At 40.3% G+C, this 13526-nt stretch overlaps 1 protein-coding gene across 8 annotated transcripts in view; it reads right to left on the minus strand.

Annotated features, from left to right (window-relative positions):
* Window positions 1-467: 467 nt before the first annotated feature.
* CPEB3 (cytoplasmic polyadenylation element binding protein 3) overlaps window positions 468-13526 on the minus strand; it is a 199480-nt gene continuing 186421 nt past the window's right edge. For all 8 annotated transcript variants that reach the window (XM_070470647.1, XM_070470648.1, XM_020869971.2 and 5 more), the window contains one exon: window positions 468-4264. In XM_070470647.1, the coding sequence (XP_070326748.1) occupies window positions 4037-4264 (228 nt within the window). In that variant the 3' untranslated portion in view covers window positions 468-4036. The remainder of the gene's footprint in view (window positions 4265-13526) is intronic.

Genomic DNA, 13526 nt, shown 5'->3' on the forward strand with positions numbered 1-13526 from the left:
GTCACTTGGGCAAGACACTGCGATCCAAGTCTAGCCACCCAGAGGGCTGGTCCTCTCAAGAGACTTCCTTTCACTCTCAGATGTCACCACTGTAAATACAAGGCAAAGATTTGGCCTGGTGAAAGGTACTGTCTCATATGTGGACAGCAGTCAGTGGCAGATTCTCACACATACACACACGCACACACACACACACACACACGCACACACACACACACATACACACACACACACGACAGAATGAAGAGTTAGAGGGGGGAAAGCAATGAACCACTCTGTTGACCTGGCCAGGTTCTCAACCTGGTGGGATCTCAGTAACAGGTGACTTCATCATCAGGGCCACAGATTTGGCTGCACCTGGTGTTGTATAAATCTACTGTGACATCCCCAGAGAACTGTACTGTGACATCCCTAGTCTTACACTAAACCACTGTAATAAAGGAAAAGGCTTGTCAAAATCTCACATGTTCTGCTCATTCTGTCATTTTATTACCCAATTATCCATTACATTTTCCAATCACTTTACATAACCAACCATTTTCATCGTTGTCACACTATTGTAAACCACATCAGCAAGTTAATACATAAAGCTTTGCATTTCAAAAAACTAGACACTTTAGTAACAATATTACAAAGGTTTTAGCTTCAAAAATAACTGAAAATGAAAAAAATAAACTTTTAAAGAATTAGCATCATAAAATTAATTTATTCCAAGTAAAAATACAAAATAATATTATGACATTGACCAGATATGAAAGTCCCTCCCAGAAACAACTCTATTAATGATTGAGAAAGCACTCCTTAAAGAAAATACGAAATAAAATGAAAAATATGTAAATATGTTTAATTTTTTCTTAGCAAAAAATCTTTCTAAAAATAACAATGAAAATTTGTCTCAGTACAAAGGCTACATTACTATTGAAAAAATACCAGCATGAAGAAAAGGTACATATTTGACAGTAGAAAAATGATTTCAGTGAATCACAATGTCTAAAGTTTGCAATGAAAATAAATCTGCAATAAAGATTTATGCCTTTTTTCTTTTCTTTTTTTTTTTCTATTTTTTATACAAACAGTACAAACAGTATTGCACATAACAACAAATAGTCAAGGTTAGGTTATAGCCTTCAAAAAATCGACTAGTTCAAGTGTCACATCAAGGAAAGGCCACAGCAGGACCTGTGATACCCGGGGGCTTCCCATTAAGTTGCAGGTCAGAACACCTCTGTGTTTTTAAAAAATAATTTTTTTTCAAAGGACCCTCTCTTTTAATATAACATTAACAACTTGGGGGCACATTTATTTACAAAACAAAAGGGAACATGTTATAATTTAATAAACTAAAAAAAGTTCTCTTTAAAAAAATACAAACAGAAGAACTCTTTCACAATCCTGGTCAGTCGTGCACAATCAACGCTTGATTATAAATATACAAATTAAGGGAAAGTAGTTTCCACCACCTATTCACAACTTTCAGCACCAAATGGAGTTTATTTTTTGTAACCTATTCTTCATGACAATGTTTTTTCACCTTCACGTCAGCTTTATGCTGTACAATCTTCCAGCATTTTTTTTTAAATCTCAGTGTTACTTTAGTACATAAAGAGGGGTGCTTCTTCAAAAAGTTTTGCTTCTTTCACATAATTAGGTAGATTTCTGTAGGTTAGATATGATCTTTAATATTATAGTTATAAAGCTCTAACTTCTTCATTTTCAAAAACACAAATAAGCATGAAAAAAATAAAGTTACCCATCTGTTAAATCATTTTTCTTGCAGAATTAAATTAATATATATTTTTCTGAATAAACTTACTTAGAAAATATCATTTTCTTTCCTATATTTCAAAATTGAGGTATTGCAAAAGATCATGTCAGTCAGAAAGCATGCCTTTTTCCTTAAAAACAAACAAACAAAAAAATCTTCAGCCAACTTTTGAAAACTGTCTAGAATACAAAAAGTAGTAGTGCATAACAAAATTTCTTGTACAGATGAAAAAAACCACAAACGTAGAAAAAAACAAACAGAAAACCACAGCTGGGCTGGAAAAAAGCAATTATTACCAAAAAGCCCAGAGGTAACCTCAAAGGGGGAGAATTCTAATAAGCATTTTTAATCCAGTAAAAAACTATTTTGTTTTTTTTTTTCTTTTTGAAAACAAACTATAGTTTGAGAGCTGGTAATTGCAACTAAACACTGAAGAAACAAAACAGAACAAAGGGCTATTAACTTAAGACAGTACAAGGACATCACAGCACATAAAACACAGCGACTTAAATCTATTCTGCAGTGTCATATCCAGTCAGATTGTCCCCAGAATTCCAAAACATAGGAAGAAGATTTAAAAAAAGACTTACATAGTCTCACAATCATTATGTGTTTATATATTACTATCTGCAGCCCAAGAGTGAATGCTAAAAAAATGTCCATGGTAGTACTAGCAGGTCTGAATTCTATTCAAGCTTTACAGGATAAATCCAGGGAATTAAGTAGTTAATTTCTCACCCAGACAACCAACCCTGCTCAGGCCATCTTATTTTGTCCAGACATTTCTTTAGCATCACGATCACACAACTTTCTTAAAATGTGCCTAGTTTGTCAATTGACAACTTATCTCTATATACTGTATATATTCCTAGTGTTTGTAAGCTAAGATGAGCTCTTTGGTTTTCTGGACAAGGTCTGAAGCTATGTAAAATGGTGCAAGCACTAGGAGATTGTAACTAAGAGCTCATGTGTTAGTTAATAATATACCAGTTATGAACTGTCAAGTTCGTTAATGTCTGACACAGAGGCTTTAAACAGTTAAAGTTTGATCACAGTTAGACATAATCACTTTACTATATAAAATAAATTGCACAATATATAACAGAGCACCGCAAAGTACTTCATCTACCATCCACAAATTTGCTTTAAGAATATCCTACACCTAGGTTTTATATTGGTTGTAATATAGGTCATTCTGTTATGGGCTCTTCCTAATTTCAGAAGCATTCCATTTATTGAGGCATGCCTTCCTCCAGTCAATTACCATTTCTTTGAATGAAAAAAAAATTTTTTTTAAAAAGTCAGTATTTCATAGCTTATATAGATTCTTAATTTGTGCATTGTGGGAAGGTTTTATACTAGACATCAGATATAAAATTTATTGCATGCAGCAACCTGATTAAGTAAACATGCAGTCAGAAATAGTGACCTTCCTTTGAAGCTTTCTCAAGTCTATTCTGATCTCCTTTCGGCAGCTGATTCTATCCCTAAATCACAAAAGTGTGTTGTTGGGTTTTTTGTAATTGATACCTTAGCCTGAATAGAGTATTATGGTATTAATAATACCATTTTAATAGCAGCAAAAGCTATTGCAGCATAAATTTACATAACACTAAAAGATCTAACCAAAATCCTCAGCAAAACAAAAATCAAACATGAAGGAAAAGTAAAGATTCAGCTTATGAGGTATCCTTACATGTCAAAATAGAGAGCAACTAAAGGCTTATTTTCATTAAGGGTTATCCTTACTCTAAATGACCCCAACTAATGATTGCTGAATTGTTGTGAAGTTTTTGCTACATCTGCCACCTACTCACGAGTATTACCTTTGGTAAGTCTTCTCCTAGGGGCGATTCTCTAAGTTTCTGAAAATAAGTGCATGCTCCAGTTCAAAAACGATCAGAACAACAACAACAACAACACAACAACAACAAACAAAAAAAAATCACAGACATCAACCTGATGGCCGCTGATGAGAATGGCAGTCTACGAGTGACAAATCAGGTGTAAGGAATCAAGGTACCAAGCAGACAAAAGTGAGAATCAAAGTGCAAATCAGTACCGTTACACACTCTGCAATTCTGCGTTATACTGGACACTGAGTTCAGTAATATGACTGTAAATAATAATAATAATAAAAAGACCCATTTCTTCTTTAAAAATCGAGAACAAATGCACAGATTTCCAGAACACTGTAAGCCCTGAGGCAGTGCCCTCTCTTTTCCCTCCTTGTTATCTACTCCAGTACTTGTGGCTGGGTCTGCCCTGGGCTCAGCTCCAGCGGAACGGGACGTGGCGAGGGCGGTCGCCTCCCTCCTTCACCAGCGGTTTGTGGAATTCCCGCCCGGCGCGGGAATGTATGCTCGCCCAGCAGTATTCGCAGTAATACTGCAGACAGGTGACGTTGGCACAGAAGAACGGGGCAAACTTCCCACCGCAGCGTGTGCCCTGGCACTCATCACACATCTGATCATCCAGCACATATGGCTTCACTTCCACCTGGACCCAAAGAGGAAAGACAGGAAAAAAGATTTTAGCAAAGCTTCCTCACATTTCTTCCTCTCGAGAGCTTATAACGTGGCTTAATATGTCTCAGTCAGGATCAGTGTTGAACTCAGCTGGTTATCAGCAGTGGCTGAGTGTGTGGGCTTTGGGAGCTGCTCCTTGATGTGCTAGTTGTGCGATGACAGGTAAATTCTTAACCTCTCTCCGTGCTCCTGTTGGCTCCATCTGTGGGTCTGTAAAGTAGGTGTAACAGTGATACACAGACACACACATACCTGTGTATCTGTATGGGCATTACAGGGTCTGCATCAGAGGGCTGGTGAGGATTAAGAGAGGAAGTGTGTGGAAAAGCACATGAGCTGAATCCTGAAGGCCGGCAGCACCTAGCGATGTGTGATAGGCACCAGTGTTTCAGGGAGAGGAACCAGCGAGGACAAAGCCCCAAAGCAGGCAAACAGCAGGAGCTGGGAGGAGGGGAAGTCCTCCCCCCCACCCCGAGACTGGCAAGGCCGCTAGAGGGTGACCAACGGGGCTCTGGGCTTTGACGTTTTAAACACAAGCTTTCAAAACACTAACCTCCCTCAGTACTGTTTACAATGGACTGGGAGGGAAAGGAGTACAAGGGGGATATTAAGAAACTAACGATTGAGGCTGTTTTAGCTTTAGATTTTATTGCCTTAATCTCCCTCCAAGACTGGAAGCTTCAATAGAGGACTTTTCACCACAGTCCTGCAAGGGGCATTTTATTCTAAATGAAGCAATGCTATATTATATAAAAACCAGAAGAGAGAAAGAACAAAAGTTACCCCAGTTTTCCCCCATGTTCTCTTTCTAGAACCTCAGACCGGGAATGCCATTCATGCTTTCTTGATGAATGTTAGAAATAAGCAGGAAGGAGGCAAGTCTCTGTGTGATCAGGCTCTTTCTCACACCAGCCTCAGAGCCATTCTGGGCAAGAGCAAGCAAGCTCTGTGGCCACTGGGGCTGTGGAGACAGGGAACCATGTTTTTTCTGACATGAGCCAACTGCCTGAAGGGTCGAGCTGCCTCTGGACACGGCCAGGAGGTTCCAGCAGGGTCTGGGGCAGGGTACCCAGAGGCTGCGGGGGACAGGGTGGGATGAGCGGGGATGTGAGGGCTGCTGGGACTGGACTCTTGTGTTCCTGGTCCTTCTCTTCTGAAGGTCCCTCCACCAGCCTCCTCTGGAGTTCTGTCTCTAAACATAAGCTCAAGTCACCGGTCCTCAGCCAGCCAGAGATTTTTGCTTGAAGGCCCACTGGAGATGACCTGTCCCAACCCTTGGTTACCCAGGGGGATTTACTCTGGCTCCAGTTCCCTTCCCTTCTCCTCCTCAACCTGACAGCTTAGTGAGTGGGCTTCAAAAAAAAAATCTCACATCCATCTCTCCATCATAATTAAAACTGTCGTGGCTCTGAGGTCATCTGTCTGGTTCAGATCTAGGCCACATTACTAGCTGTGCAGGCTACTCAGACACTCTGGGCCTCTGTTTCCTCATCTGTACCCTGGAGGAAAAGAAGAGCTCCTGTGAAGAGCAAGTGAGCTGAACCACATCAAGCACACACAGCAGTGCCTGGCACATCATAAGCCCTAGTTAAGCGTCACTGTCACCCCTCCCGCTTCCGCTCTAGTCCCACCCACAGCATGCACCTGACCTGTCCAACACCGACGACCTCGGCACTGGCCACCAAGCTCCAGGCCTTCCATGGTTCAATTCTCCTACGTCCACGTGAGCACTTCAATCATCTGCCTCCTCGATGTCCCTCATTTAGTCAAAAGCCCTTCAGCTTCTCCCCTGCCTTCACGAGTAGCCCAGCTGCCTCCGTGTAACAGGTACTCCCTGTCCCCTGAGACTCCAGTGTAAGCCACAGCCTTCGTGATCTGCCCCAGTCTCCCTCCCAACTAGTCCCCAATTCCAACGCAACCTGCTCTCTATTTGACCCACACTTTCTTTCCCGCTTAAGTGCGGGAAAACCCACCCAACAATTTCACATACCCAATAAAGTCCAGTCTTTCCTTTCTCTTTCTTTCTTAACATAAAATAAACAATCTTAGAGTGAAAAAATCACTGGCTTTGATTGCATTCACAACGTTGGACAACCACCACCTCTACCTAGTCTCAAAATATTTCATCGCCCCAAAAGGAAGCCTGTAGCCCACTAAGCAGTTGCCCCAAACTTCTCTCCCTCCCCAGCCCCTGGTGACAACCTCCCTGCTTTCTGTCTCTGCCAATTTACCTATTTGGATATTTTATAAAAATGGAATCACAAAACTGTGACATTTTGTGTCTGGCTTCTTTTACTTATAATGTTTTGGGGTTTATCCATGTTGTAGCATGCAGCAATATTTCATTCCTTTTTATGACTGAATAATATTCCACTGTGTGTGGATATACGGGTATGTAGACATATACATAGTATTTTGTTTATGCATTCATTCATCGATGGACATTTGGATTGCTTCTATCTTTTGGCTATCATGAATGACGCTGCTATGAACGTATGTGTACATATGTTTATTTGAATACTTGTTGTCAATTCTTTCCAGTATATACTTAGGAGTTGATCTTCTGGGGCATATGGCAACTCTATATGGGGCAAACAGTTTTTTGAGGAGAGGAACTGCTAAATTGTATTCCACAGTGGCTGTACCATTTTACATTCCTACCAACAATGTACGAGGGTTTCAATTTTCCTGTATACTTACCAACACTTGCTGTTTTCCATCTTTGCGATCGATTATAGTGATCACAAAAGAGGTGTGAAGAGCTATCTCACTGTGGTTTTGATTTGTATTTCCCTACTGACCAATGATATTGAGCACCTTTTCGTATTCTTGTGGGCATTTTACATATTTGAAGAAAGGTCTATTTCTTGAAAGGTCTATTTCAAGCCCTTTTTAAAAATTGGATTGTTCAGCTGAAAGAGTTTCTTTATATGTACCAGATACTAGACTTTTATCAAACATGATTTTGGGGGGAGGGGGCTGTGCTGGGTCTTCACAGTGGCGCACAGGCTTCTCCAGTTGTAGTGCTCCGGCTCTAGAGTGCATGGCTCAGTAGCTGCAGCATGTGGGCCTAGTTACCCCAAGCATGTGGGATCTTAGTTCCCTGACCAGGGATCAAACCTGCGCCCCCTCTTTGGAAGGCAGATTCTGAATCACTGGACCACTAGGGAAGTCCCTATCAGACATATGGTTTGCAAATATTTTCTCCTATTTTGTAAGTTGTACTTCACTTTTTTGAAAATGTTCTTTAATTAAACTAAAAAGTTTAATTTTGAAGAAATCCAATTTATTTTTTTCTTTTGTTGTTCTTCTTCTTGATGTCATAGCTAAGAATCCACTGCCAAATCCAAGGTCAGGAAGATCTGTCCCTATGTTTTCTTCTAAGAATTTAATGGTTTTAGCTCCCATATTTAGGTTAATCAATTTTGAATTAATGTTGTACACAATGTGAGACCAGGGCCCAACTTCATTCTTTAGCGTGTGGACATCCAGGTGCTCCAGGACCATTTGTTGAAGAGACTATTCTTTACCCACTGAATGGTCTCAGCAACCTTGTTGAAAATTAACTATAAGCTGACCTTCCTTAGCTTTTTCTGTCCCACCGGAAACTCCTCCTTCCTCCTTTGAATTTAATACTCCACTTTGCTCCTCTGACATTTCCTGTCTATAGTCCTGCCTTGGTCAGCAATTTTCCTTATCTTCAAGCAACTTGAGGACAGAGTCCTGGAGCAAGACAGGATGGTGGTAGATCTGCGGAAGCATGTGGTCTGCAGAGACAGTGGGCTCCTGTGGCGGGGAAGGGAGCCGCAGGCTCGTTAGAGTGTATGTGAGCTGGACTGAGCTCCCTGCACTTGGAGGCCAAGAAGGAGAGAAGGGATGGACTAAGTGCCCTCTGTCCGAGGCGGGAGGACTACTCATAGGCAAGGCGTGCCAGGAACTGGAAGTAGTCAGCTTCTCCATCTGCGGTCCAAGAGCTGCGGGCTGCTCTGCTTCTACCACCAGACAGACACCTGCACTCAGGGTGCTCCAGCAACCAGATCTGAGCCCCAAAAAGCCCAGACAGAGGATCCAGCAGTAAGAGAGAGGATTGGTCTGAACAAAGAGAATTCGCACCCAGCAAAAAAAAAAAAAAAAAAAAAAAAAGCTGCCTGAGGAGAATGGGACGGCAGCCCTTTGTAATATACACACATGAAGAGTACTTAAGGAGAATACTTAAGTAAGGGCACTTTCCAGTTTTTTATATGTATACATTAATGTTACTTTTGTTCAGGTGTAAAAGCGACATTGTGGTTTTATGGGGGCTTTTGTCCTTCAGTTATTTTTAAGAGCTTAAATTAATTTTTTAAATTGAGGTTAAAGTCATAAAGAATTAACCATTTTAAAGTGAACAGTCCAGGGGCATTCAATACATTCACAGTGTTGTGTAACCACCACCTCCCCCGAAAGGAAACTGTGCTCCAGTTTTGTTTCTCAGAGAACCTTTTAGAGATACACACTGAATTATTTCAATATGAAAAATTATATGACCTCTGGGATCTGCTTCAAAATAATCTAGAGTGAAGGTGGCAAAGTGGGCAGAGGTGTAGATGAAACAAGACTGGTCACAAGTCGATAATGATTCAAACTGAATGACAGGAACCTTGTATGTTGATAACTGTTCTAACTGAATGATGGGGTTCATTACACTATTCTCGAAGGACAGGGAAGCCTGGTGTGCTGCAGTTTATGGGGTTCAAAGAGTCAGACATGACTGTGACAGAACAATATTCTTTTATTATTAAGACATTATAAATGAAAGTTATTTTATTTATATAAAATATTGTAAAAAATTATTTTGTAAAAATTGTAATTGTAAAAATATTATATAAAATATTATTAAATGTCTCTTATTAAGATGTTAAAATAAAAATTATTAAGACATTATAAATAAATACATCAAAACTGTGACTTTTTGACTAATTATCAGATGAATTGAAGAGAGGATAACATTGTTGAGATTCACTTTAGTGGGCTAGAAGATCAAGGGGTATAAATACTTCATAGTTCTGGGAAAAAAATAATTTGAAGATGAGGGGGAAAAAAAGAAAAATTTGAGAATAGATCCAGGAGAGCCTAATAACAAAACCTACATAACTTAAATAAACCTAAATAACAAAAGTTCCCAAAAAAGGGGGAAAAGTGAGGGAAAGTAATTAGATGACAAGAGTCCTGAAACTGCATATCAAAAACTCCACCAGGTCCAGTCTGGACCAATGAAAAAAAACACACCCCCAGGTGTATCCCAGATATGGAAACCAACTCCGCCTAAAACCTACTTCCCCTGTCCAGTTATGATTAACCTCTCTATCTAAAACTTTATGTTCTTTCCTGTTCCTCTCAGGATGGAGGAGTATCAAAAAAAAAGGGGGGGGGATTGCAATGGAGCAAGACCATGTGAGGCTCTCCTGGGTGAAAATGCCTGTGTTCCTTGTTTCTTGTTTGTAGAAAAAGGCTTTAGTCTCCTTCCCGAAGCTCCAAAGAACAGACTCAAATAGTTACTAATTAGGGGAGTGAGGAAATATAGAAACAAAGAAAAAACAGTCAAGAAGTAAGAGTCCCAGTTCCTCCTTAAGAGAAATTCATGACAATCTGACACATATCTTTGAGCTGTTCTGCAGAAACTAAGACCCTCAGCCAGGAGGAAGCTGGTGACTACATGCTGCCCATAAGAATACAGACCCCAGACTGGTTGGAATTAGGTTAATGATTAAGATTCTTGAGACACCACCCTGTTACCTCATCACCAACCGACCAGAACAAAGTCATGTCCCCTGCAACCCTCACCCCAAATGCTGCCTTTCAAAGCCCTTCCCTGAAAGCCATCAGGGAGTTCAGGTCTTTTGAGCATGAGCTGCCCATTCTCCTTTACTGGTCCTGCAATAAACACTTCACTACAACCCGGCATCAGTGAATTGGCTTTACTCTGCCATGGGTGAGGGGACCCAAGTTCGGCTGGGTAATGCCAATGTGTGTACAGTTACTTTGTTTTTTTTTTAGTTTTTTGCTTCTATTGGCAATTCTGCAATAAATAAACCTTTCATATGTTCTCACATCTGTGGTTTTACTTCTAAGCATTGGGATTATAACATTAACAGCAACCAGCAGTAGGATTATTGGGTCAGTACACACATTTTGAAGAATTTGCTAGTTTGCCTCTTTCAAGGGTTGAAGCAATTCACATTTCTATCAGCAAATGATAAGTAGTTATCACCTCTTTTAAATGTTCTCCAGATGAGAATAAAATGACATTAAATTTCTTCTTCCTGACTACAAAGAAACCTGAACATCTTTTTAGGTGGACTACCTATGAATTCTTAATGTGTATATCTTTTTCTAGCCAATTTTTAAGAGTTCTTTGTATGGTATAAATAATAATCTGTAATTTTTTTTTTTCAAATCTATAATTTGCCTGTTGACTTTTTTCAGGGCATCTTTGCCATTTAAATGTATTTTATTTTTACATAGTCTAATATATTTATTTCCTTCTAAAGCTTCTAGGTTTCTAATCTTTTTTATAAGAGTATCAATTTCTTACATTTAAGTATTTCTTTATGTGGATCCTATCTTTATGGTTTGTTTCATTACAAATAATTTACAATTTTTGTTCAAACTGTGACTATTTTCTCCCTTTTCTCCTAGAAAAGCATAAAGCTACTAGGGTTCTTCCAAGTCTTCTTTCTTCCCCGCCAAGGTTACAGTCCTTTCCTTTATTCGAATTCCAAATTTTTAAAAACTTACAAGTCTCCTGACAAAGAAATGATATCTTGACTAGATAAAGAATTTGGGGGTCTTATCCTTTTCTCTCAGACTGATTGATAGTATTCCTTGATGTTCAAGCTCCCAGTGCTGCATATGAAAACTCTGATGCCAATTTCCTTCTTTTTTCTTCCATTTGTAGGAGATAGTAATAGTAACTAGTTCTTTCACGTGGAAACATGCAATGTTTTCTTTTTATCTTCAGCGTTCAGAAATTCTAGTGTTATGGAACCAAACTTGGGTCTGCTTGCCCACCATACAGCAAAGCCAATTCACTGACACCAGGCTGTGGTGAAGGAAAGTAAAGTGTTTGTTGCAGGGCCCAACAAGGAGAATGGGAGGCTCATGCTGAAAAGACCAGAACTTTTTGATGGCTTTAAGGGAAGGGCTTTAAAAGGTAACATTTGAGGTGAGGGTTGCAGGGGGCATGACCGTTTTCTGGTTGGTTGGTAGTGAGGTAACAAGGTGGTATTTCAGGAGTCTTAATTATCAACCTGGTTCCAACCAGCTTGTGGTCAGCATGTAGTCACCATCCTCCACCTAGGGGCTGGGGTCAGGGCGGGGGAGGTCTTAGTTCTTGCTGAACAGCTCAAAAATGTGTCATATTGTTGTGATTTCCCTTGAGGAGGAACTAGGACCCTGTTTTATCACTGAACTGTACTTTCTTGACTGCATTCCCTCACTCCTCTAATTAGTAACTACTTGAGTCTGCTCCATGGAACTCAGGGAAGGCCTAGCAGACTAAAGCCTCTTTCTACAAACAAGAAACAGGGGACACAGAGGGGCTTTTGTATCTAGGAGGGTATTTTAATTCTTAATACAGTGGCATGCAAGGAATAGGTGGTAGTTTAGTCGCTAAGTCAGGTCCGACTCTTTTACAACCCCATGGACTGCAGCCCACCAGGGTCCCTTATCTACAGGATTTCCCAGGCAAGAATACTGGAGTGGGTTGCCATTTCCTTCTCCAGGGAAGATCTTCCTGATCCAGGGATCGAACCTGCATCTCCTGCATTGTAGGCAGATTCTTTACCACTGAACCACCAGGGAAGCTCTCCATTTCATAGGGAAATGGTTAAATAAAATGTGGTACCCCAAGGACTATCATGCACTTACAAAAAAGACTAAATTAATGCTTCATTTGGAGGGATTTCAATAGCAGGGTACATTATGATCTAGTGGAATGATGGTTACAAACACCTACTGCAAACTGAAGAACACTAAACCGACATTAGGTCAAGTAATACATTCGTGCTGATTCTTGAAAATGCAGTATGAATAAACTGCACCTTCTGTAGCATTATTGGGCACCTACTGACCTGGGGAGTTCATCTTTTAGTGTCCTATCTTTTTGCCTTTTCATACTGTCCATGGGGCTCTCAAGGTAAGAATACTGAAGGGGTCTGTCATTCCCTTCTCCAGTGGACCACATTTTGTCAGAGCTCTCCACCATGACCTGTCCATCTCAGGAGGGCCGACACAGCATGGCTCATAGTTTCATTGAGTCAGACAAGGCTGTGGTCCATGGGATCAACTCCTGGAGTTGGTGACGGACAGGGAAGCCTGGTGTGTCCATGGGGTCACAAAGAGTCGGACACGACTGAGCAACTGAACTGGACTGAACTGCACCTTTCTGTGTATTCAGGCTTCCAGCTGAGCTTGGTACCAATATTCCTCACCACATTGCGGTTTGAGGGATCCAATAAACACAATACTCAGAAGATCTATCAGAAAGCCCTATCAAGTCCAGAGGCACCAGGCACAGGCATATGCTGATGCCTTATTTAATCAACTTCTTTAAGGAATAACAGATTTCTCATAAGTTACTTTTCCATGAAGCAGACATTTTTCCTTTTCCATGCTAGACATCTTGAATTTTGATATTTTCTGACAGAAATCTTCCTAAAATGTACTATCTATTCTTTCCCCTCTCAAGCAAAGGGTACTACCAACATCCTTTACAGTAGTGCAGGTAAGACAATGCAGTGGACAGCTTTTCTGTCACCTCCTTCAAAATGTGTCTGCCTGCTATCACTTCTAATAATACCTTTTGAAGACTCTTTATAATTTTGCAACTTTGAATAATTTTTTAATTGGATTAAAAGCTAGATAATCACATTCGCTGAGACTAGTACATTAATAAGACTCTGAATAAAGCTGAAAAGTAAAGGATGTGACTTTTGGACCACCACAACCTCTCAAAGGGTACCAGTCACACGGTATCTATGACAATATGCATCAACAAAGAGATGTAGCTGCACGAAGGACACCGGTAGTTAGGTGGGCCTTAAGTTAAAGAAGAGTAATTATTTTCACTCAAATGGATTAATTTATTTGATGAATATTTATGGAGCACCTAGGCTTTTTTGAGTTCCCTGGTAGCTCAGTTGGTAAAGAATCTGCCTGCAAGGGCAGGAGACCCAGATTCAATCCCTGGGTCG

The sequence above is a fragment of the Odocoileus virginianus genome, chromosome 7, assembly GCF_023699985.2.
Source record: "Odocoileus virginianus isolate 20LAN1187 ecotype Illinois chromosome 7, Ovbor_1.2, whole genome shotgun sequence".
Lineage (NCBI taxonomy): Eukaryota > Metazoa > Chordata > Mammalia > Artiodactyla > Cervidae > Odocoileus > Odocoileus virginianus.